This window comes from Eschrichtius robustus, chromosome X (assembly GCF_028021215.1).
Source record: "Eschrichtius robustus isolate mEscRob2 chromosome X, mEscRob2.pri, whole genome shotgun sequence".
Lineage (NCBI taxonomy): Eukaryota > Metazoa > Chordata > Mammalia > Artiodactyla > Eschrichtiidae > Eschrichtius > Eschrichtius robustus.
In genome coordinates this window covers 115,813,204-115,840,166 of record NC_090845.1, presented here as the reverse complement: position 1 = coordinate 115,840,166, position 26,963 = coordinate 115,813,204, and the positions used below count along the sequence as shown (strand labels likewise).

The following is a 26,963-nucleotide window of genomic DNA, read 5'->3' as shown; positions in this document are numbered from 1 at the left end:
CCCCCACAGAATCTTACTCCAGCCTTCTTTTCTTTATTCCCTGTCTTTCCCCTTACCCACTTCCTCCTTCTCTTCTGGGTCCAAGGTGTGGAGCTAGGGTGGAGGGGGCGTCTGTCTGGGCTAGCTGACCCCAGGCCCTGAAAGCACTTAGGCAAGGCGCCTCACCACTAATCGCTGGGCTTAGCTGTCTTAAACAAGAGGTCTTTTGTCCTCTGAGATTCCTTCTAAGATGACGAAATTCACCTTTCAACAGACTTAAACAAAGACAAAGGTTCTCCAGAATTTCATACTCAGAATATTTCAAATGATTTCACGAGATCTGTCACAAAGTTACTGTCAATTGCCTTTAACGCTATGAGATACCATTTCCTGGCCTGTGTTCCAGAAATTTCCACTTACATTATTTCATACAATCATTAGTTAATAAGTGTGTTAGACAGGTATTACTATCCTGCTTCATTCATTCATCACTCATTTAACAACTTCTTATGAGCCCTCACTGCTCCCATACACTGGGTTGGCTAATGAGGATACAGAGAAAAATAAGAAATAGTACCTGACCTCAAAGACCGCATAGTTTAGTGGAAGAATCAGAATGTAAAAAACCAGGTACACTACAGCACGATCTATACAAATGCAGCGGCAAAGAGTTTCTTAATGGCACAACAGGAGAGGGGCACCTAACCCAGATTGAAGTGTGTTTGTTGCGGGGATGGTCAGACAGGTTTTTTTGAGGGAGAAGATGTCTAACCTGAGCCCGAACGACCAGTACTAATTATTTAGATGTGTTGGGGGAATAGAAGGGAGCAGAGTTGAAGGTTGGTCCAGGCAAAGGTAGAATCATCGGGAAAGGCCAGTGGAGACACTCAACCTGATTGGATCTTAAAACTGAGGGCAGAGAGCGCTACGAGCAAGGTGAGAGACAGCCATGAGACGGGAAAGATAAGCATGGGCCAAGTCATAAAAGGAATTTTTCATATGAAGAAATTAAGGTTCAGCAAGGTTAACTATGAGCCCATGGTCATACAACTGCAAGCAAGTACTTGAGCCAGGATTTAGAAGTATGATATATTGACTGCAGAGTCCCAACTCTTTCCCCTATAGACTGCTGCCTCATACCCAGGAATTCTCATACCCAGTATGAGACTTCTCATACCCAGTAGGAAACTCCTTTCACTGCTTTACCAAGCAAGGCCCATCACTGTCATGAATCTTTTCCACAATATTTGTTTGTCTTTCAGTATTTAATTCCAATTTTACACAAAAATTAAACATCTTAGAATTTAATTAAAAATCTCAAACAAAAATGAGACAAACAACTAGCAATACAACCTAAATAAGCTGAGGGATTCAATTTATGGAAAAACTTATCCTAAGAATATGATTAAGGTTGTGTGCAAAGATGGATGTACATCTTTGTGTGCTGAGATGTCTGTCTTAGTGTTGTTTGCAATATCTCAAAGGAGAAAAAAATTTACGTGTTCCATACGATAGTTTCCTATACAGTAACAAATGATAATGTTAATAACATAATACAAAGTTTTAAAAAAATTGGTCACCCAAAAGTGTGATTGTGCATTGAGAATTATCTCAATAATTCTGTACCTGAATAAAGCTTTACACTAAGGTCTTAATACTGTCCATCTCTTGATGGATGGGATTACAAGCACTTTATTTCTTCTTCTTGCTTTTTGTTTCTTTTTTACCCTGATTTTCAATGAGCATATTTCTGAATGAGGGAAAAGGTTCAAAAACAAAACAGTGAAAGAAACTTCACTTAAAAATGGCTGCTGGAGATCTTCAAGATGGCAGAAGAGTAAGACGTGGAGACCACCTTCCTCCCCACAAATACATCTACATGTGGAACAACTCCTACAGGACACCTACTGAACGCTGGCAGAAGACCTCAGACTTCCCAAAAGGCAAGAAACTCCCCACGTACCTGGGTAGGGTAAAAGAAAAAAGAAAAAACAGAGACAAAAGTATAGGGACAGGACCTGCACCTCTGGGAGGGAGCTGTGAAGGAGGAAAAGTTTCCACACACTAGGGAACCCCTTCACTGGTGGAGACGGGGTGTGGGTGGGGGGAAGCTTCGGAGTCACCGAGGAGAGCTCAGCAACAGGGTGTGGAGGGCAAAGCGGAGAGATTCCCGCACAGAGGATTGGTGCCGACCAGCACTCACCAGCCTGAGAGGCTTGTCTGCTCACCCGCCGGGGCGGGCGGGGGCTGGGAGCTGAGGCTCGGGCTTTGGAGGTCGGATCCCAGGGAGAGGACCTGTATGCAGACAACTGTACGACACTGATGAAAGAAATTAAAGATGATACAAACAGATGGAGAGATATACCATGTACTTGGATTGGAAGAACCAACATTGTGAAAATGACGATACTACCCAAAGCAATCTACAGATTCAATGCAATCCCTATCAAACTATCAATGGCATTTTTCACAGAACTAGAACAAAAAAATTCACAATTTGTATGGAAACACAAAAGACCCCAAATTGCCAAGGCAATCTTGAGAAAGAAAAACGGAGCTGGAGGAAGCAGGTTCCCTGACTTCAGACTATACTACAAAGCTACAGTAATCAAGACAGTATGGTACTGGCACAAAAACAGACATATAGATCAATGGAAGAGGATAGAAAGTCCAAAGATAAACCCCCGCACATATGGTCACCTTATTCTTGATAAAGGAGGCAAGAATATACAATGGAGAAAAGACAGCCTGTTCAATAAGTGGTGCTGGGAAATCTGGACAGCTAAATGTAAAAGAATGAATTTAGAACACTCTCTAACATCATATATAAAAATAAACTTGAAATGGATTAAAAACCTAAATGTAAGGCCAGGCACTATAAAACTCTTAGAGGAAAACCTAGGCAGAACACTCTATGACATAAATCACAGCAAGATCCTTTTTGACCCACCTCCTAGAGAAATGGAAATAAGAACAAAAATAAACAAATGGGACCTAATGAAACTTAAAAGCTTTTGCACAGCAAAGGAAACCATAAACGAGACAAAAAGACAATCCTCAGAATGGGAGAAAATATTTGCAAATGAAGCAACTGACAAAGGATTAATCTCCAAAATATACCAGGAGCTCATGCAGCTCAGTATCCAAAAAACAAACAAACAACCCAATCCAAAAATGGGCAGAAGATCTAAATAGACATTTCTCCAAAGAAGATATGCAGATTGCCAACAAACACATGAATGAATCCTCAACATCACTAATCATTAGAGAAATACAAATCAAAACTACAATGAGGTATCACCTCACACCAGCCAGAATGGCCATCATCAAAAAATCTACAAACAATAAATGCTGGAGAGGGTGTGGAGAAAAGGGAATCCTCTTTCACTGTTGGTGGGAATGTAAATTGATACAGCCACTATGGAGAACAGTATGGAGGTTCCTTAAAAAACTAAAAATAGAACTGCCATACGACCCAACAGTACCACTACTGGGCATATACCCTGAGAAAACCATAATTCAAAAAGGGCCATGTACCAAAATGTTCATTGCAGCACTATTTAAAATAGCCAGGACATGGAAGCAACCTAAGTGTCCATCGGTAGATGAATGGATAAAGAAGATGTGGCACATACATACAATGGAATATTACTCAGCCATAAAAAGTAACAAAATTGAGTTATGTGCAGTGAAGTGGATGGACCTAGAGTCTGTCATACAGAGTGAAGTAAGTCAGGAAGAGAAAAACAAATACTGTAAGCTAACACATATATATGGAATCTAAAAAAAAAAAAAGGTTCTGAAGAACCTAGGGTCAGAACAGGAATAAAGACGCAGATGTAGAGAATGGACTTGAGGTCACGGGGAGGGGGAAGGGTAGGCTGGGATGGAGTGAGAGAGTAGCATGGACTTATCTATACTACCAAATGTAAAATAGATAGCTTATGGGAAGCAGCCGCATAGCACAGGGAGATCAGCTCCATGCTTTGTGACCACCTAGAGGGGTGGGATCGGGAGGTTGGGAGGGAGACGCAAGTGGGAAGAGATATGGGGATATATGTATATGTATAGCTGATTCACTTTGTTATAAAGCAGAAACTAACACACCATTGTAAAGCAATTATACTCCAATAAAGTTGTTAAAAATACAAAAGAAACAAAAAATGGCTGCTGCATAAGCAGTCAAAATAGAGGCTCCTCTCAAAATGGCACCTGCCCCCCAAATATCAACCCCATTGCCCACTAGCCCACAATTACTACTCAATTCCTTTCCAGCCTAAATAGTAATGATACTAGCTAATATATCTCAAAAGAATGTTTATCATTTACTAGGTACTAATGTAAATTTTACATATATTAAGTCACTGAAATCCTCAATGAAGTATCCCTGTTTGACAGATGAGCAAACTGGGCACAGAGGTAAAGTAGCTTGCCCAAAGTCACAGAGTAGTAAGTGGTAGAAACAGGATTTGAATGGGGCACTCTAGGTTAAGAGCCCATGCACTTGACCACTATAATCTCTTTAATGTTTGTTTTTCAAGAGCCACTGTGTTGGAGTTATCTCGGCATTTCACATCTTAAGCAGTTAGCTCTTGTGTGTGTTGGGAGTGGTGATGTAGACAACAGGGTTGGCTATTTCAGGGAAAATCTGCCCTGGTGTAAGGGGGACCTGCAAGAGCTGTTGGGGAGCTTTCAGGGGACAGCTGAACAATGGAAACGGTTCAGAGACATGCACAGGGTTAAAAAGATAAGGTATAGGGCATCTGAGAATTGCATGAAGCCAAAAAAGATGGGTCCTTCTTTGGGGCTCAATGTGGACGGGGGTTATGCACCCAAAAGGACACAGTAGGTTCTCTTAATTCAGTGACATCAGTGACAGTCTGTAGTACGGTCTGTAGTATAGTTAACCAGCAACATAGTAGATGCTCAATAACTATCTGTTGAAGCAATGAAAGAATGAATTCTCTCATTTCAATGAAAGAATACCATGCCTTTCTTTCTTGTACATTAGAATTTTAGATGTGCAGTATTTAATAAAATATATGAATTAACATTTTTCTGGGCTTGGCTGTGCTTGTCCCTGAGTACAGCTAGGGAATCCCAGACAACTGTTTTGAGTTACGCACCCTAACCATAGATCCACCATATTGAAGTAGCCTTGTGCAGGGAGGACGGCAGTGTTCTGCAAACCTGGTATCAGCCCAGACTAAGCCAGACTGAGAGTGGTATGCGGCTCTTAGGCTTTGGGTTGTAGAGCCTAAGTCGCCCCAAGGCCCACAGGAGGGAGTTAGCACTCAGAACTTGCATGACTGTATGCCAGGGTAGCTGGGAGGAAAGGGATAAAAGGCTGCAAGCAGGCCCAGGAGTTAAGTTATATTGCTAAACCACAATCTTCATGAAACACCTATGGTGTGCACAACAGAGGTGGAGACCAGTCAAGGGGAGAGCAGAGCTGAGTGGAGCCTAGCCCACGGGTGTTGTAGGTCCAATCCAGCACCAAACAGCAGGAACCCAAGTAAACAGACTAAGTGAACAAGGGTCAAGAACTAAGGCAGATGTCTGCATAGGGAAAGAGGAATGAAATCACAGGTCCTAAGTGACTTCTGCAAGAGTGGAGCTTGGCAAGAAGCCAAGGTGAGACTCAGGCAGGAAGCCCTTATAGGCTTCTTGCTGCGGGGCAGAGCTGGTCCCTTAACCTAGTCCACAGGTGTTGACAAGCATGCACACCTGGCTAACGTAGGGGTGTTGAAAGGGTGGGGGAATGAGACACTTCATGACAGGCAGATTAGCCTGAGTGATGGCTCACATGACCCCTCATTTTGCTACTCAGAAGTCCTTTAGAGGTTCATTTATTTTTTCAAAATTTGATGCTAAGATTCTTTTGTTTTAAACTGAAGTATAGTTGATCTACAGTGTTGTGTTAATTACTGCTGTACAGCAAAGTGATTCAGTAATACATATATATACATTTTTTTTTATATATTCTTTTCCATTATGGTTTATCATAGGATATTGAATATAGTTCTCCGTGCTATACAGTAGGACCTTGTTGTTTATCCATTCTATATATAATATTTGCGTCTGCTAACCCCAAACTCCCACTCCATCCCTCCCCCAATCCCCTCCTCCTTGGCAACCGCCATTCTGTTCTCTATGTCCGTGATTCAGTTTCTGTTTCATAGATAGTTTCATTTGTGTCATATTTTAGATTCCACATATAAGTGATATCACATGGTATTTGTCTTTCTCTTTCTGATTTTTTTTTCAAGTTTCAAATCCAGCTTCCATATATGACAGAACATAAATTCATTAGAATATTCTGGTAAGCACAAAGAAGAAAATAAAATGCAAGTATAATCCCATCATCCAGACTTTAACATTCTGGTGTATATTTTATACATTGAAATACTACTTTCTTATGGAACCCTAAACTCCACATGTGTCTCTTGATTCCATTTAACTTGGAATAGTTTCTGAAATATTTTTTAAAAAGATTTTCTGTTCAGCCAACACAGATTCTCCATAGTAACCCTGATACATTGGGTTTCATGGCCTCTTATTAAGTAGACGTTTTAAAAGGAATTATTGTTTAATGGCTTCTTTATAGAGTTTCTATGAAATTCACAACCTGTCAGAACAGAGTGGCCTCCAACCTGCTCACAGCCTTGCTGGGCAACATAGTGAACACTTTATAAATGGAGTAAACCTGATTCTAGAAAGAAGAGTCGGGAATGTAGAACAATCAAGGAAAGGGAGGCTAAAGAAGGAGAAACATTGGAGTAATAAGCAGAAGAAGAGAAAAGTGAGTTAACAGTACAGTCAAAAGTTGAGAAAAGATGGTAAAGAAAAAAAACAGTGAACATGAAAGGAAAGAGTGAATCAAAGGAACGTTTAGGTGTTTATCTCTTTCTTGTCCTTCATACACCTAGATATTAGTTTTCCCTTTATATTTAAGGACAGCCCGGTGTAATAAAATGAGCCCATTACTGGAGGCCAGAAGACCTGGGTTCCAATCCCAGATCTGCTATTAACCTGCTGGAAGATCTTGGGCAAGTTTCTTCCCTTGTCTGGATCTAAATCTCCCCACTTGTAAAATGAAGAGCCCAGATTACATGACATTGAACGATCTCTGTTGTGTCCTGAATGTCTCAGATTGATAGATATGCACAGAATGTTTTATCAACCTGAAGTTAAAGAAAAGTCCGACTACCATTTGGAAGCTGGCTGTGTATCACACACAGCATGTGGATTTAGTGCTAAAGCATTAAGTGGAAACAAACAATTATAATTGTTTTAATTACCCGAGTAGCTAGTAATTTCGACAGGACTTGGGAGCACTGTCTTGAGAATGCCATTATTACACTGTCACTTTTGAACAGCTTTTCCAATGTAGGCATGGTAATTTCAATGTCTCAGGAGTGGGGGCAAGATTGCTATTAGGGTGGTAATCTTGTTTTGTTTTGTTTTGTTTCTTTTTTCTTTCCTTAGTATGAAGAGCAATTCTGAGCAAGGAGAGTCTCTTAGACACATTCCAGCAAAGAGTATGAATCAGATGGAACATGTCCAGATCATTGCCAAACCAACCTAAGGCCTCAGGCAGTAATACATCATTCCCTTAGAGCTTGAAAAGGTTGTCTGCTAGGAAGTATCATCTATCAGGGCCTAGACGAGCTCTCTGACTCCCGAGTTCCCTTCTGAACTTAGTTTAATCAGTATCAACATGGCTGCAGGTAAAGAGGGTGGTATATAGGTATAACTGAATCACTTTGCTGTACAGCAGAAATTAACACAACATTGTAAATCAACTCTACTTCAATAGAAAAAAAAGAGGCGGGTGGTCAGTCAGCTGCTTATGTTGATCCTTCAGGACCCCCCTAGGACAGCCACGTGGGCTGGAAATCTTTCTGAGCTGTTAACCTTAAGCAACTTTAAGCCTTCCATCAATCACACAGGCAGTACTTTGAACTGCTTTATGTTTTCAGAAATAAAATAAAAACCAGTTGTAATTTGGTGTGAATTTCACACGTGCACAAGCAACTACAAGGCTTGTTCTCTCTGCTTACCGCCACCAGGAAGTCTTAAGTACCCATTTAAACTGTTCTTCCCTCCAGGGTTTATTGCTGAGTCCTCTGGGCTCTGGGGAAAGGGCCTCCCTTGACTTCCTACTTATTCTTTGTTCTTTGATGTGTCTAACTGCACCTTGCTCTCTACCAGATGCTGAAAGACTAGACTGCCTGCAGAGAGGGCTCCATTTTAGAATGAACTGCAGCTACCTGGTAATTAGCCTCTCACCACTCTCAGCAGTTCTCTTTTTACCAGGAGTTGAACCCCCAGGAGGGTTATAGCTTGCCCAGTAATTTCTTCTGCCCTGCCCCAAAGGAGCTCTGTTTCCTAGTTCCCTGGGTGGTTTACACAGTGTAAATTTTGAAAGTATGTTCAACTTCGTTTTTAGAAAACTGGTTGCATCTGACTATATTGGTAGATGAATAAGATATGTGTCGGATTTTTGCCGTTGTTTGTTGCAATGTCAGGATATTTGCATTAAAAAAAAATTTTTTTTTAATTTATTTATTTTTGGCTGCGTTGGGTCTTCGTTGCTGCGTGGGCTTTCTCTAGGTGCGGTGAGCGGGAGCTACTCTTCGTTGGGGTGCGCAGGCTTCTCACTGCGGTGGCTTCTCTTGTTGTGGAGCACGGGCTCTAGGCACACGGGATTTGGCAGTTCTGGAACGCGGGCTCGGTAGTTGTGGCGCACGGGCTTAGTTGCTCTGCGACATGTGGGATCTTCCCGGACTAGGGATCGAACCCTTGTCCCCTGCATTGGCAGGCGGAGTCTTAACCACTCTGCCACCAGGGAAGCCCCAGGATATTTGCATTTTTAATGAAAAGTGAAACAGCCCTTTAAAAGGAGCAGTCCCAGGGTTTAACACTTAAAGGGTTCTGAGGTTTCTGGATGTAGCCTGCAGACAACAGGAATGGAGAAAGACTTACCTTCCTTCGGAAGGGTCCAAACTCTGTAAATGAGGTGTGGGCCTATTGCTGCTTATACACAGAGAGCTGGATGGAGGTGAGGGAGTGTAGACCAAGATGCAGAACAAGATTTCTTCCCATCTTGGTGAGGCTCCTGCTCAGTGTCCCTGGATCTCCCTCGCTCCTTTAGGGACACCACACTGCTTACAATCGACTTGTTCACACTCTGTTTTCTAATCTCTTCTGCCTCTGACACCCTTCTCTTTTCCTCCTCTTCACCTGGCTAACTCCAACTCTTGCAGCCTATCTTGGATTAGGTGTCCCCTCTGTTAAGAATCCATTATGCAGGGACTTCCCTGGTGGCGCAGTGGTTGAGAATCTGCCTGCCAATGCAGGGGACACAGGTTCAAGCCCTGGTCCAGGAAGATCCCACATGCCGCGGAGCAACTAAGCCCGTGCGCCACAACTACTGAGCCTGCGCTCTAGAGCCCGCGAGCCGCAACTACTGAAGCCCACACACCTGGAGCCCGTGCTCCGCAACAAGAGAAGCCACAGCAATGAGAAGCCCGTGCACCGCATCAAAGAGTAACCCCTGCGCGGCAACGAAGACCAAATGTAGCCCCCCCCAAAATTAATTAATTAATTAATTTTAAAAAAAGAATCCATTGTGCTATACCCTCACCCACGTTTCTGGGTTAGGTGCCCTTTGGAGGTGATATCACATTACCCCCTGCATACAAGCTTAAAAACACACTTAGCCCCGACCACTGCGATCACCTGTTGATGCGCCTGCCTTTCCTGCCAGCCTATGTATTCCTTGGTGGTAATGCCTGGGTCTTGTTCACCTCAGTATCCCTGCAGTTCAGGAAAGTACCTGGCACAGAACAGGCACTCAATATTGTGTGTTGAATTGAAGGGGTGGTAGAAAGTGTCACAAAAGAGTAAAGGCATATACAGGAGGAAAAGGGCAAACACATCAAAAGTAAGCCTGGAGTTTGTGCAGGGGAAAATTACAACAGGAAAACAAAAAGAACTGAAAAAAGAGAATAAAGAATGGAGGAAAAACATGTTAAAGGAGAGGGATCGACTTTTAAAATGTTTATTAGGGAGAAGGTTAAGACTGGTGAAGCAGTTCTCTGTCCCTGTTTTTTTGTGTGGTTGTTACGGTTGAGCCTTTCCTATAAAAATATGGAACCAGGGTTAACATGACTGAAAGGCACCTCATTCACTTGCTACTGGAGGAATGATCATCAGACACTGGTTTCTATGAGGGGAAACTAATAGTCGTGTCTCTGATTCTTAATATTCCAGATTTTGAATATTCAAATAAATGCTGCCCTTGTCAAAACAGACCCCCTGGAGTGGTCCAAATGCAAATAACTAGGTGACCATACATCAGAGTTTCTCCAGGACAGTCCTGGTTTACACCTGTTGTGACAATATAATAATTACTAGTGCCCTGTCAACCCTCAAAACCGTCCCAATTTGGATGATAAATTATATAGTCTCCCTATAAACAGTCAACATTTCTTGAGCTCTTCCTTTGGACCAGATACTGTGTAAAGTACTTGACAAGAATAGTCTCCTTACATGCTCACTATGACCCTTCTTTAAAATGGAGATGCAATTCACATGCCAGAAGATTCATCCTTTTAAAGTGTACAATTCAGTGGTTTTTAGTATATTCATTGTTGTACAACCATCACAACTATCTAATTCCAGAATATTTGCATCCTCCCCAAAAGAAACCCCATACTAGTTAATAGTCACTCCCTATTCCCCTCTCCCCCCCAGTCTCTGACCACCACCAGTCTGTTTTCTGTCTCTATGGATTTGCCTGGTCTGGACATTTCATATAAATAGAATCATATAATACGTGGCCCTTCTGTGTTTGGCTCCTGACAGTCTTATTTTGCAACTGAAGAAGCGAAGGTTCAGAGAGATTAAATAGTCTGCGCAAGATTACCCCTCCAGCAGGGAGACAGGTCAGAACTAGAAGCAGCTGTGTCTGGCTTCAGAGCCCACATTCTCAGCCACAATGATGTGCTGCCTTCTCCTACGTATTGCAGGTACTCAGCACATTTTGGAACTCCCTTTTGGCCTTCTGTAATTGGGCACATTGCTTCCAAAATGACTCACAAATCTTCATTATTTGAGAATGGATTTCATGTTTGGAAAGAGTCAAAAGTCATAAAGAGCAAGTATGGTAACTAAAGTGGGCTATCAAGTTGAGTCATTGATATGGACTGAATTATCTCCCCCCCCCCACCCAGATTCATATGTTGAACTTCTAACCCCACTCCCCGTGTGATTAATCTGACTGTATTTGGAGATAGGACTTTTAGGAAGTAATTAAGGTTGAATGAGGTCATAAGGGTGGGGCCCTAACCTGATAGGACAGATGGCTTTATAAAACAGGAAGAGACAGGTCTCTCTCTCTCTCTCTCTCTCTCTGCTATTTTGTTGTCATCACCGGAGTTTATATAGTCATATTTTGGAATTAAAAAATGAGGCATAACTATAAAATCAGGAGAATGGGTGATTATTATCTGTGACTTCAAAAACAATTTCCTGAGGGGAGCATGAGAAATATTTTGAATGTGGGAATCAGCAGTGGAAACAGGAGAAGCATCTATAAGACTCTTTGTATGGCACTATGCTTTTAAATTTTACAATGTGTATTGTGTTCCTCTGGAAAATAAAACAAATATAAGGAAAAATTAAAATGGCCTATCATGCTACTGTTAATAATACACTGTTCCAGCTTATCCTTTTCTGAAACCTTAATTCTGTAGCCTACATTCTTTTGAAGTACACAGTCATTATGTGGATGCATTAGAATCTCTGTTATCTAATGTGATCAAAGGTGATTGTTGATCAGTTAATTGATAAAATTTGCCAAAGCAGAAAATCATAATAAATATGTACATTTACACACAAACACCTTAAACTTCTCACTTCGACATAACACGTATACATTTATATTCATATGCCAAGCTTTTGATGCAGGGTCAAGGGCTTTTTGAGTAAGGACTTCTGATCGGTGTTTCCATTTTTCTTCTCTGACTCATACCCATAATGCATCATCTATGATTTCCAGTACTTGTTCATTTAATGTGGAAAAATTTGAGTACAGAATCCTTCCAGATTTTATCCCCCAATATTTTACTGCTGTCCTACCCAAAACTAATTTGACAGCATATTTTGGGGGATTCCCCCCTTATTGATTTTTTTTCAATTTAGTTTTCATAGAAACCACTCTTGTTATTAGTGATCATGATTCTTGTGATATACATACAATATAATTAAATTGTATAATTACAATAATAAGTAGAATTGTCAAAATATGTTCAAGAAAATAATTATTATCAAGCCTGAGACTCAGTCGATGGATGTAAAAGTGCAAAGTCATATTAGCTTACTAGCCATGAGCTTTCATCATGACTTAGGCATCTGTCAATGTTTTAAAGGGGGAATGGAAAGCATTCTCTGTGCGTTGTTGAGTTAAAGTTTATTAAGAGAGTTTCTACTGTCCCTGCTCATTTAGAAAAAGAATTCAGATATGTACAAACTAAAAAGGTAAAGTTCCCTTTAATCTAAACCCCTCTCCAGGAATAATGCTGTTAACGGTTTGGTATGTGTTCTTCCAGACTCTTCTCTCTCTATATCTATAAATATATGTGTGTATTACTTATGTCTTGTGATGTGCCAGGCATAGTACTAAGGCCTTGATGTGAATTATCTTGATTAATCCACACAACGACTCTGTAACATAATACTATTATTATCTCCATTTTACAGATGAGTAAACCAAGGCTCAGAACGGTTCAGTAATTTGCCCTAGGTCACATAGTAACTAATTTGTTCTTCCTCTTGAGAGGACTGTCCCGCTAATGCACAGGAATCAAGTTAAATGTTTGGATCCATTCATCTATTTATTCAGTAAACATTTATGGAATGTCCACTCTTTTCCAATCACTGTATATAATGCCAGGTACTCAGACACATGGTTTCTGTCTTCAGGTACCTGGAAAAGGGAGATCAATCTGTGAGCTAAAACATTTGCCCCAATTCATCCAGTTAGTAAGTGGGTAGAGCAGGATTACAATAGAGGCTTGTTTTAATAAACTGTTATATGACAGCCCTATGTGCATAGAAGATTTGGTGGGCTGTTTTTTGGAAACAGTCACCTTGAATATTTATTGTTTCCATGAGAAGATGAGTTTGGAGCCCCAAGAAATCAGTGTCCAATGGTTAAGACCGAGTTTGTAAGCTGAAGATTATAAATACAAGTTCTGAAGGCTTTAAATTATATGTGTGTGTGTGTGTGATTTTTTTAAAGGCAAACATTGCTCTACTGTAATCCAAGGGAGATGAATATAAGACAAGGTTCAGGATTAGAGTTCCAATTCCTTGAGTGGGACGACCGGTGATAAATAATTTAGATCCACTAAGGAGCTTGATTAGAATGTTGAAAAGTGTCAGCTTAAACAAGAACAAGCAATGGAAAAGAGAATCAGAAGTCCAGAAAAGAGAAAATAGGAAAGTTGTATATAGAGATATTATGAGAAAAATAATCATAACATAAAAGTCGAGGAATTGGTTGAAAAAAATTAAAGGCTGCATGTTAAGACAGAACCAAGACCTTACCTATTGTGCAACACATTCCACTAGGCTGGCCAATTTCAACGTACACTACGGAGGGTCGAAGGGAAATGCCTCTCCCGGAGATGTGGGTAGAGAGCTTGAGCCACATGAGCTCCTGACCTCCTAAGGCACAGATGCCAAAGGCTTTTAGAGCCAGTTGGCAAGATGTACAGGGGTGGACGAATCAGGGGATTATTCTTAGAAACATGGTATGGGATCTTACAGAAGGGAGCAAAAAGGCAGCCTGGATTGGAAACCTTACAGGAATGGCTATATATTCTTTGTGACTGCAGAAACATTTAAATATACAAACACATGGAATGTGGCAGTATTGATGGCGACGATTAAGCACCTCAATGGTAAAAAAAAAAAAAAAAAAGAAAGAAAAAATGAGGAGGAAGAAGGAAAATCTTGAGTTTCTTAAATTGTTTGCAAAGAAACTGGAGTCTATGACGGAATTTGGTCCTCATGACTGAAACGTTTCTTTGGTGTTGGAAAAAGTATTGCTGTCTTCTCTCTCTCTCTTTAGAAAATTTTTTAATTCATAATAAAAATCCCGTAACAGCTCCTTGTCTGGAGGACTTTGAAAATAGGAGCGATTTCATCTGTCTGGAATGGTCTGTGTCAGGACTTGCCCTAGGCAAGGTTGCCACATAGGCAGAAGCGCCCCCTCCCTCCTCCCTCCCAGACATCCCCTCCCCCACTGCCCCCTAATGCCCTTCAAGCCCCCGAACCCCACCATGGGCTGACCCCTTTTTCCTGGATCACAGCTCCAATGTGACCTCCCACATAAAATCAAACCCCCTTTCCCTCAGCTCTCTCTCCAGGCGCTAAGGATGCAGTAGCTTTCACCCTCTGCATCCTATTTGCATTTAAAAATAGGACCCTGGTTAACCCTCATGAATCTCAGTTGGTGGAGCTTTGGACTACGAAACCAAGTGGAGAGAAGTCCAAGGGAGAGGGGAGCATTTTGGGTCGTTGGGGGAAGGGGATGGGGGAGGTCGCCTTCCTGGAAGCTATTAAATCCCAGATGTGGGTTCTGTTCCGTGTGGGACTGCCTTGAGGGAGAGGGTGGGGTGTGGGAGGAGGGTGGCTGGACTCTCTGACCTCTCAAGGTTGGCATTAATTCTATGCGTCGGTGATTTCCAACTACATTTCCCTGCACCCAGCTTCCTTTGCAGCACCAGAGGCACCGCGTGACTTGGCTTTAACTAGGGGTTTTCAGCAGCGTGTCTTTGTGCCTATCAGCCAGGGCCCAATTTTCCCATCACCGTCCTCCCTGCAACTGCAACCCTCGGCTTCAGCAATGCTGGCTGAGGATCAGCTCCAGCCCCACTCAGCTCATAGAGATTTTCACAGAGAGCTCTTCACAGCTCCTATTCTCAGAGAAGCCTGAGAAAGGGACTGTTTTGTGCTCCCAGTGTATGCGGGCTTTACGAAGAAAAACAAATATGTGTGGCCTTATGTGAAAGGAGTATGCTAGATGCAGTTACGGTGGGAAAAGCTGTAGAATGAAACCTCCTCATGGAGCTCGGAGGAGGAAGTTGGCCAATTTCATGTTGGATCAACCAACATTCGAGACCCCTAGTATGTGGCAGGCTCTGAGTTAGACCTGGTGAGTAACAAGAAAATCAAAGCAAGGCCCCTGCTATGAAGGGATTCAGTCTAACGGGGAAGACAGACATCCCGTGTGAGAAGTGCCATGTTTGAGGTAAGCAAGAGTGTTTGGGAGCACGGAGGTTGCCCTTGGCTCCAAAGCTCTCCCGGGGAGTGGCATCTGAGCTGAGTAGGAGGAAGCCAAAGCAAAGAAAGGTGGGAAGGGCGTTCTGTGTAGAAGGAATGACATGAGCAGAGGCATGGAGACATGAATCTACTTGACGTGTGGGGAAACATGAGCGGGCTGCGATTATTAGAAAGGAAGGGGGAAGGGCAAGAGATGAGGCTGGAGGGGCAGGCAGGGCCACATGAGGGAAAGGGCCCAGCCTTCCTGCTAGGGAGTAGAGACTTTATCCTGAAGGGAGCCACTGAAGGATTTTAAGCAGGTCCGATTTGCATCTTGATTAAACTATCTGTCAATTTGGGGAAAATCTTTCAAATTGCCTGTGGGATGAATCGATGAAAGAATTCCACTGAAAGGGTAGATTTGCAGATCTAGCCATACGTAGCTAAGTGCAAGGCTGTCTTTTTCCAAGAGGGTTTGTCATTAATCTGAGGCTTTTTAAGAGGTACCGCTAAAACAATCTACAGACAGATGCATGTATTTATGTGTAAAACTCAACAACATTTGGGAGGATACAGGGCCTGAAAACAGTGCTTAAAGGAAACTGAAGAGAGTCTAGGTGCTTCTACCCTTTATTCCACACTGCAGCAACAATATCAGCTTAGGATCACAAACTGTGCTCTGGTCTCTTTGTTTTGTTTAGCAAAAGTCATCCGGGAAGGCGCTGTTTAACCTGAGTTGCAGCCATCTAAATCTTGCTGAAAAGGAATATTTTGGATTAGAATTCTGTAGTCATTCTGGAAATAATGTAAGTTGGTTTCATTATAGGGTTCTTTGTGTCTAGAATTGCTTCTAAATGCAGCTTGCAGCTAGATATGCAGGGCTCAAACCCCCAACTGCAAAAGGAAAAACCATTTAAACCCTTGAAAAATGAGTGGATTTAATAACTATTTCCCCTCCTTGTCTATGAAAAGTCACCTCCGTTTGCCAAGCACAAACTCTTCCACCGTCTGCTCCTCTTTTGTCACTGTGTGAAGAGGTCTCTGTGCTTTATTCTGACTTTTCCAGAGGCTGGACCTCAACCTCCAAACTGAAGACTCCTAACCTCACCAGTAGTATTCGGGAACGCTCCTTGCCCCTCTCTCACATCCTAACATTCCCGATGTTCTGCCCGCTGTGTCCTGCCTTGGCGGATCTGTTATCTGGCTCCTTCCCAGAAAGGCTCATTATGACTATTAAGCTGGCATTTGGGGGCTGTAGGATTCAAATGTGGAGCCAAATGCCTTCATTAGTCTTTGTGGCAACTAATGAGCCTTGTATATGACACCTCTGTCATCCTCCTGAGGCAGGGGAGCAGTGACTCAAATGTCAACAGCAAAGAGCTTATAGATCAACAATGTGCACTGTCATTGGGAAAATAGAAGGGGACAGATTGAGTGTGGTGGAAGCACAGCATTTCTTTGACGTTGCTGTTTCTTACTATCTTTAGAAGTCTAAAGAGTCTTGATATTTGTTTGTTTCATGTTGACTTTAATCTGCTACCAAAAGAAAACAAAAAACAAAAAGCTATACTCAGTGCCATGTTCTATCAATTCTTTCATTAATGTTATTACAGGTCTGGTTGGAACTTCTGAAGTCCATTACGAAGCAAGTAAAAAGTAAGTATGGAAAATCACTTAAGGAATAGAATTCCCAGTTACAACTTGAAAATATTTCAACAATACCACACTGTTCCTCGCCTTAATATAAGGGGAGAAAAGGGCTTTGATGTATTATTTTAATCCTTCATCCATCCAGTAAATTTAGCAATTTAAAAATATCATTTTAACTTTGCCTGAGATGAGGAAAATCAGGCTGCTGGATCTTTGAGTAAATTTTGGGAACCCTGGTAATAACAGCGCTCTGTGGATTGGCTCTAGGAATACATCTCTGACTCTAGACCTGCAAATCTTCGAGCATCCTTGATGTCAAGCAGCAATGCCATTCACCTTCTTCCAGGAGGTGTTTCAGTTTAATCCCGTCACAGACATTGTCCATCCAATTCAGGTCATATTTGAGTGCCTACTATGCATGAAATATTCCCCCGAACCCTATATTTCACAATCCAGTGTGGTGGTTCTCAAATTTCAGTGTGTATTAGGATCACGGGCCGGGAGGAGGGGGCAGTTCTTGTTAAAATGCATATTCCTGGGCCTCATCCCCGAGTTGGGGGCCAGCAACCTGAATTTTTAACGAATTCCATAGGTGCTTCCGCTGCAGGTGGATTTCAGTCCACACTTTGGGAAAGGCTGTTTCTTGTCACTTCCCCCTCCTGCTCTCTAAGTGTTGGTGTCTCCCACAATTCTGTCTTTTCCCACCACGTGCTGATAATCTGTCACATGATCCCAACAGCTTCCCAACTGACTCCCCCCAGTCCATCATGTACACTACTCCCAAAGGGAACTATTGCAAATACAAACCTGACCACATCAGTCTCCTGCTTAAAATGCTTCCATGACTCCCTATTGCCCTTAGAATAAAGTCCAAACTCTTTAACATGATCCTCAAAGCACTGGACTCTGCCTGCCTTTCTAGCCTTTACCTCTGCCTCTGACCATTTCATACTCCTACGTCTCCTAATTTGAACAAAACTAACTTCAGGTGTAGGCTTCTCAGATAAAATAGAAGTTGCCCAACTAAATTAGAATTTCAGATCAACAAAGACTAATTTCTTTGTATAAGTATGTCCCAGGCAATCATTGTATATCTGAAATTCAAATTTAACTGGGAGTCCTATATTTTTATCTGCTAAATCTGGCAGCCCTACTCAGATGTCAGCTCTTCCAGGAAGCCTTCCTTGACCTCCTCCAAACTCTTTTCTCCCTCTTGTGCTTACCCAGTACTCGGGGCTTATAACACTTTGTGGTGCTGTGATTGTCTGTCTAGATGTCTGCCTCTTCTACCAATCTTTGAGTGCTTAACTGTATTTTTATTTCCAGGAGCCTCTAGTACAATGCTTAGCATACAGTAGGCACTCAACAAATATTTACTGAATGAATGGTGTTAATGCTGCATGTGTGTATTTGCTTTTGATACAGAAAGTTTCTTATTTTCAAATGCAAGTAGGAGTGAAGGCAAGTAGATATGTTTTCTTCATGTAGATTTTAAGATACACAGAGGCCTCAGTCCCTACTACTTCTAGTTCCCTTTATGAATCCTTGAGCCAGCTGATATTCCCCTGCCTCTGTAGCTGGGCCCTTCTCTCAGCCAGGAATGCAGAATCCAAAGTAGCAAGTGGTATATTTTTCTAAATGGAACACTTCTTAAGAGAGGACACAGTAGGCCCCAAACGAGGCATACCTTTACAAAAAGAAACTCAAAGAAAGAGAAGGGAGGAAGAGGGGCAGGAGAACTTTCCCAACTGTTATCCACATAGAGGCACAATTCAAAAATAACATCTCACAAATGTGAAAGATTGAAATTTAAATGAAAAGTCTGTGAGAGGGAGTGTTGGGGAGAGGAGGGAAGAGGAGAGGGGAGTGTGTGTGTGTGTGTGTGTGTGTGTGTGTGTGTGTGTGTGTGTGTGAGAGAGAGAGAGAGAGAGAGAGAGAGAGAGAGAGAGAAGACCTGTAACTGTCGTGATGGACATTTAAACAAAACTTATGGAGATATTGTGTTTTAAGATCCTAAGGAGGTTGTTTTCAAATTTATGGTGAAATTTTTCCCAGTGGACCCTGGACATCTGCGAGAAGAGCTTACAAGGTATAGTACTTGCATGATGCATGATGTTACTTAATCATTATTCTCCATTTATCAGGGAATGGGCTTCTAGCCTTCTTTGGAAGGCTTGGCTCTCAGTCACTCTCTGGGAGATGGTAAGAAGTTGGTGAGAAGGAGGGCCTGGCTGGTCCCCAGTGTTAATCTTCCAAAGGATAGGGACTTCAGGGAGAAGGAAGGGTGGTGTTCTAAAAGTGGTAACCAGCCTGGGTGCCCACTTGGGGGTTAAGCCATTAACTGCTACAACAGTTAGAGTGTTTGCCTTCATTGCATCTGTGTTCTAATCAAAGGGCAGCTTGACAGCTAAGTTCCCTGCTTACTGAAAACGGTTGTGTGCACGTGTGTGTGTGTGTTTGTGTGTGTTTGTGTATATCCCATAGGTAGAAAGTGATGATGACATACACTTATAAAACCTTTTTGAAAGTAGAAAAGTAAAAAATATAAAGAATAATTCAATAAATTATTTTGCATAATTATAAATTATTGATATTTTATTGTACTTATTAATAATTACAAATGATTAATAATTTATATAAGTAAAATATTTTTATACTTACAAAAAATTAAAAAGCTAAAAAGTATAAAACATTTTAAAGTATTTTTATATTTATAAAAATGCCCTTTAAAATGACAATGTAAACCTACTTCTTCAAAAATACTTTGTCAACATAACACCCCCCCAAACCTTACTCTGCTTTCTAGACTTGAGACTCCAGACTTCTACACATAGAAGGGATGTAAGAGATAATCTAGTCCAGACCTTTTGGTTTACAGATGTGGAAAAATAATCTAGTCCAGACCTTTTGGTTTACAGATGCGGAAACAGGTCCTGGGAACTAGAGTGACTTGATCAAGGTCACAGCGTGTTGGCAGTTATTCTACCTGAAATATTCCCCATCATGGTTCATGGCCAATTTTTCTTCACCTTTTTTGTAAAGGGGGGGAGTTCTTTTCTGAGGGGTCTTTGTAGAAGTCACTTTTAAAAAGTCAGTCTCTCTCTCTCTCTCCCAATCCTCTCCAAATTTGTGAGTTGTAGGCCCTTTTCCCAGATAACTTGATGTCTTGGTATCTCTATCAGTTTGCCTTTGCTAACTCATTTCAGTCCAGTCTCAAATTGTAACCAGTTTTGATGGAGATAAACTTTCTCTGGGAAAAAAAAAAAGAATGAGAAAATCAATGTGATGATAAATGATTCATCAGCTGTTCAGAGGAAGGATTTGGTATTTGCAGCAGGCAGCTGCCTTCTTAACAGCAAGGAATGTGTCAAATGACAAGAAGGTTACTTTCTTTCTTGCTAGGAGTAAAATGAAATTCACGTCCCCTTTAGCAATTGAGGCTGATTATTCTCATTTACATCTATATTTGAAAGCAGGTAATGGCAATGGTTAGACTTCCTTTATTTTTTCCCCATTGGTCCATTTGAGAATACTTAACTGTAGTTGACTTTACAAGGATGCCTTTTTGGGGCCAATACGTGAGTTTCTCAGAGTGGTGTGCAAGTATAACTTTTCTAACTGAATCATTTCTAATCCATTAAGAGAGATCACAATTTGAGGGATTATAATGAATGGCTTTGTAAATTGAAGAATCACCTACTAATTTACCTATTTTTTCCCAGTCTGCATTTTCATCTATCACGTGCAATTAATTCTGGTTCACCACATTGCCTTCAAGTCTTAACTGGTTTAAAAAAATCTAGATAGAACTTTATTCAGAAAATTACATCTTATATAGGGAAATGCCCACAGTAGATAGTAAATGTTTTAATATATAAAATAAAACATTGGAACCAATTTTGGACCAAGAAGGAACATAGTCAGCAGTAGAGTCTTAATTATACACATCTTTTCAAAAGTTGATTGCCTTTGATAAGGGCTTAAAAGTGTGGGACAAATGCCGTCTGTTTTGCAAAGCTCTGGATACCAATGTGTACTTCATGGGTCCCTGATTATCAGTAGGAAAAAAAGTAGTCTGGCTTCATTCCATTCAATACACAGTAATTCCATCCCTGCTCTGTGCAAAGGGCTAGGCTGGGCTCTGGTGATACGGAGACGGTGGTCCAGGTGAAGGGGCAGAATCATGGCCTCAAGTTCTTGATTTCTGAAACACAGTCTTTTGGATAGGAGGCAGCCTAGAATTGAGAGGCAGACCTGAGGTCTTGCCACAGTTTCACTGTCTTGGGGTGATACGACTCTGCCCAAATCGCCTAACCTCTGTCTTTCCGTAATTGGAACATGCAGTGATGATGCCAGCCTTCTAAGTTGTTACGATAGTGAGTACTTGATAGCATTTTGTAAACAGAGCAGTACTGGCCTCCTGAGTAGGCTTATTCTTGTTGAATCTCCCTTTCTCTCTGGCTGGGTATGTGGCTTTGCTACGTGGCAGAAATCACCAGAGGATGGTTGGCCAACTCCCTCAAGTTGGCGGGAGGGTTTGGCCGGGGTGATTCCTAATGGCTGTGAGGCTTGCTGAAGTGCTGGATCAGCCGAGTTGTGGTCTAGTGCTGGTTAGGGGCCGAAGCAAAGCCTATGCATTACTCACCACCCCCAAAAGGCATCTCCCTGACTGGGGGCACCGTGTCTTTTTTGAAACATCTTGGATCTGGGAGAAGGGAAATGCTTCTTTCTTGTTCCTGTTTCTTCCTCAAGAGATTTCCCCCCACTTCTTTGCAGGTATCTTTTTACTCTTCAAATAAAGAAGGATTTGGCTCTGGGAAGGCTTCCATGCAGTGACAACTGTACAGCGTTGATGATCTCTCACATCTTACAATGTAAGTAGCAAATGTCAGCTTCGGGGCCTATCAGCCAGCTAGAGAACCAAGCAAAGAGGCTAAGTACCCTCAACATCCCTATCATCATGTTAGGACTTCTCTGTAGAGGAGAGAAAGCCTGGATGAGATATATAGAAATGGCATGGTCCAGCAGAAAGAGGCTGGTTACTGTAGTCATTGAGATTTGGATTCAAATCCTGTTTCTACGTTCTAACTGTTGTAGCCTTGGGTGAAGTCCCCTCAGCTGTCTTTGCCTGAGTTCCCTAGTCTTTAAAAGAGTGACAAGAATGCCTTCTCACAGAGCAGTTATGTAGATGAAAAGTAAATGCTGATTTTCTTCTATCTCGGTCTAACCTTGCCCTCCCACTGCCCCGGGCTTGCTCTCCAGGAGCTGGTCTGGACTAATCTGGGCATGAACTTTGCTAGGCCGGCCCCACTCCCTCTGCTTGCCCCAGGATCCATTTCTGGTACGTGCTTTCTGCGGCACATTGTCACATTTAATGTGATTCCCATGTTGCTCTTTATCATGATTCCAGAGAACAAAGCACAGAGTACAGCAGGTGGAGAGAGACTAAAAGGGAAAAAGGCCCCAGGCGTCTATTAGAGTTCCCCAGATCCTAGCAGCCACGTCGTTGGACTAGGCTGAGTAATGTAGGCAGGGAAAAGAGGCCCGGGGAACAGTGGGTCCTGGCCTGGGGAGGGGGTGAAGCTGGGCACGTCAGGCTGCTCCTGTACCCCCGAGGGCAGGATTGAGGCAGCTGGAAATAGTATGTCTTCTTCTAGGGCTGGCTGGACTTCCTCTCTCTTCTAGAGAGGCCATCCAAGAATAGGCTGTTCCTTACTGTTCCTGAAGGATCATAACTTCATTTTTTTGTTTCATAAGTTCATTTTTGACCTCTATCCACTGCCTTCCTGACAGTCCAGAAATGGTAGATTTCTGATTTCACTGGGAACTTCAGAATGAAGGGCTTGGATAGAGACAGTATCTGAATCAGTGTTTACCAAGTGACTCATAAGTGAGACAGGATGAGAGCCCAGGATCTCAGGAAGGCAGTGAGAGCAGTAGTTATCAGGGAAGGCTTATGGATGAGATGGCTTTTGCGCTGGGCCTTAAAATGATGCATAGGAATTGGATATGTAATGATAAGCAGAGAAAACAGAAAAGAAAAAAAGGGGATGGTACAAGAAGAAGTATATACAGAGGATGCAGCTCAAGTACAGCTCGAGCATAGGGTCTGTTTAGGAGAGGTGGCAAGAAACTAAGCATCATTTTGAAGGGCCTTGAATGCCAAGGACACTAACTATATGTCCAGTATTGTGCTTGGGGTGGGGTCGGGAGATGGGGTAAGGCAGGTGGAGAAAACAATATTGGAAGACTTATCCTTCTCCATTAGCCGCCTGTTTAAGGCAGCAGTCAGAGGATTGGGGCTCCCCAGACAGCCTCTGATGGGGGAGCCCCATTTCATTCTTTAGTTCAACATTATGGATTTGAGCATTCCCTAGTGGCCATTTCAGGCATAGCACAGAACGCTTCAGCTTTTCTAGAGGATATTTTGTTTGTCAGTAGAAGCTCTTTCCATAGAAAAAAAGCTAAAGTTTCAAGGAGTCAGCTCTTCACAATCCATCCAGGTCAGATTCTTTCACTGGTTGCTAAGACAGTGTGCAGAACACAGCCAGGCTGCTCTTTCGTTTGCTCATTTATTTATTCATCTAATATGTATGTTCTAGGCATTCAAGAACCTCCACATTCTGACCTCGTCTGCTTAAATCTCTCTTACACACCCCTCTGGCTCTAGCCAGACTCTTCCTCTCAAATACAGTTTGTACATTCCAAATGAAGCCTCCCTTTTATGAATGCCCTTAGTACAGTAACTCTTCTTTGTCATTCATTCAGCAAATTTTATTAAGTACCTACCACATGCCAGGTACTGGGAACATAGCAGTGAAATAAAAAGATCCTTGCTCTCGTGGAGCTCACATTTTGGCAGTGGAGGACAATCAGACCAAAATAAAGAAATATATAATGTAAGTTTGAAAGTGATAAGTGCACTGGAGAAAATAAAGTATGGAAGGGAGAGAGGGAAATTCGGGGGGTGGGTACTGAATTTTTAAATAAGGTGGTCAGGGTAGGCTTCACTGTGAAGGTGATAGTTAAACAAAACTTGAAGGAGGTAAAAGACCAAGCTATGCAGAAATCTGGTGGAAGGGAGTTCCAGGCAGAGAACATCCAGTGCAAAGGGCCTGAGGTAGGAGCATGCCGGGAGTATTCAAGAAACATTAAGCGGGCTTTGTGGATGGCTGGAACTGAGGGAGAGAGGGAGACAGTAATCATGGAGGGCCTTAAAAGCATATTAAAGACCTAAGACATTACTCTAAATGTGATGGGAAGCCACTGTAGCATTTGAAACAGAGGAGTGAAATGATCTGAATTAGGTTTTAACTACATCATGTTAGCTGCTGTGGTGAAAACAGAAATTTGTAGCGAGTAGTAAATAAGCCATAGTGATCTAACGTACAGTATAATAAATATAGACAATAATATTGTACTATAATTATGTAATGTGATAAATATTGCTACAATGGCAATCATATTGCAATCTATAAATGTATCAAAGTAACACACTGTACACCTTAAATTGCTGCAATGTTATATGTCAAATTTATTCAATTTTTAAAAATGAGAGAAAATAGACCTTACGAGGGATGGTGGAAGTGGGGAGACCAGATAACAGATGACAGCAGGAGAGAGAGAGATGATGGTAGTTTGGACCAGCGTGGTAACAGTGAAGGTGCTCACACCACGTGCTGCCTTCTATCACTAATGATATTTACTCATTTGTATGTCATAGTTCTCTTCCTAGATTGTCATAGTCCTGCATGGAGAGAAAAAAGAAGCATGGTCTTATGTGTTCCTATGTTTTCCTTAGGGTCAACGTAAGGTCTTGTGCTTAATACTTGTGCTTAATAAACAGAAAGATTGGTGTGTGTGTGTGTGTGTGTGTGTGTGTTTAATTTATTTTTTAAAACAGCTCTATTGTGGTATACGTGCATACCATAAAATTCACTCATTTTAAGTCTGTAACTCAACGGTTTTTAGTAAATTTACAGAGTTGTGCAACCATTACCACAACCCAGTTTTCAAACATTTCCATCATGCCAAAAGAGCTCTCTCATGCCCATTTGCAGTCACTCAACCACTAATTTAATTTCTGTTTCTATAGATTTACCTTTTCTGGACATTCCATATAATAGGAGTGATAAAATATGTGGTCTTTTGTATCTGGCTTTTTTCACTCAACACAATGTTTTTGAAATTTATGCATGTTCTAACATGAATCACAGCAGTTTGTTCCTTTCTATTGCTGAGTAGTATTCCATTTTATGGGTATACCACATTTTATTTATCTATTTACTTGGCCAGGGACATTTGGATTGTTTCCAGTTTAGCTATTATGAATAATGTTATGAATATTCATGTACAAGTCTTTGTGTGGACACATGTTTTCATCTCTCTTTGGTAGATTTCTAGGAATGTAATTGTTTCGTCTTAAGGTAAATTTGTGTTTAACATTTTAAGAAACTGCCAAACTGTTCTCCAAATTGTTACAATAAAACCAGAAATGTATGAGGTTTCCAATTTCTCCACATCTTCACTAAAATTTGGTATTGTCTATCTTTGTGATTATGGTCATTCTAGTGCAATGAATCTCATTGCAATTATAATTAGCATTTTCCTAATGACTAATGATGTTGAGCATCTTCTCATCTGTTTATTAACCATTCCTATGTTTTCTTTGGTAAAATGCCTATTCAAATTTTTGCCAATTTTAAAATGGGTTGTCTTATTGAATTTTAAGAGAGTTTTATATATTCTTATTAAAAATCCTTTATGAGATATATAATTTGTGAAATTTTCTTCCAATCTGTGGCTTGACTTTTCATTTTCTTTGTTTGTGTGTGTGTGTGTTCTTTTTTTTTAAATTGAAGTATAGTTGATTTACAATGTTGTGTTAGTTTCAGATGTACAGCAAGTGATTCAGATATATAGATATATATATATCTACATATAGATATATATATAGATAGATACATAGATATACATATACATACTTTTTCAGATTCTTTTCCATTACAAGTTATTACAAGATATTGAATATAGTTCCCCGTGCTATACAATAGGTCCTGTCCTTTCTGTTTATCTATTTTATATATAGTAGTATATGTCTGTTAATCCCATACTTCCAATTTATCCCTTCTTCCCCCTGACTTTTAATTTTCTTAATGCTGTCTTTTGGAGTGTGACAGTTTTTAATTTTGGTGGAATTCCTCTTTCTCAATGTGTTTTAGTCAACTATGCTTTTGGTGTTGTATCTAAGAACTTCTTGCCTAACTTAAGGTCAAAAGTTTTTCTCCTAAGTTTTCTTCTAGAACAACTTTTTTAGGTTTACCTCTTAGGCTTAGGCCTATGATCCATTTTGAATTTTTTGTATGTTTGTATGGTGTATGGTTGTGAGGTAGGAATTCAACTTCATTTTTTTTTTTTTTTTTTTTTTGCGTGTGGATGTCCCTTTCTCCCATTTGTTGAAAAGACTATTATTTCCCACATTGAATTGTCTTGCCATCTTTATCAAAAACCAACTGATCGTAAATGTAAGGGCTTATTTCTAGATTCTCAACTATGTTCCATTGATTTATATGTGCTTACGCTATTACCACACTGTTTTGTTTACTGTAGCTTTGTATTCAGCTTTGAAATAGAGGTGTATATTCTCCAACTTTGTTCTTTTTCAAAATTGTTTTGGTTGTTTTGCATCCTGTGCATTTCCATGTTAATTTTAAGATCTTTTGTCAACATCTACCCCAAGTTTGGTGGGGATTGCATTGAATTTATAGATCAATTTTGGCAGAATTACCATCTTAACAATACTGAGTCTTCTAATCCATGAATCTGAAATCTCTCCATTTATATAGATCTTTTAAAAATTTCAGCAATGTTTTGTAATTTTCAGAACACAAGTTTTACATATCTTTTGTTAAATTTATCGGTCTTTTATTTTTTATATGCTATTGTGAATGGAATTGTTTTTCTAGTTTTCTTATTCGATTATGCATTGCTAGTACATG

At 41.0% G+C, this 26,963-nt stretch overlaps 1 protein-coding gene across 1 annotated transcript in view; it reads left to right on the top strand.

The window, feature by feature from the left end:
* The window catches only part of FRMD7 (FERM domain containing 7), a 55,030-nt gene that overhangs the window by 13,577 nt on the left and 14,490 nt on the right, over positions 1–26,963 (top strand). Inside the window, 4 exon segments of the mRNA XM_068534020.1 lie at positions 16,017–16,121; positions 16,929–16,971; positions 19,021–19,054; positions 21,742–21,839. Coding sequence (XP_068390121.1) covers positions 16,017–16,121; positions 16,929–16,971; positions 19,021–19,054; positions 21,742–21,839 — 280 coding nt within the window.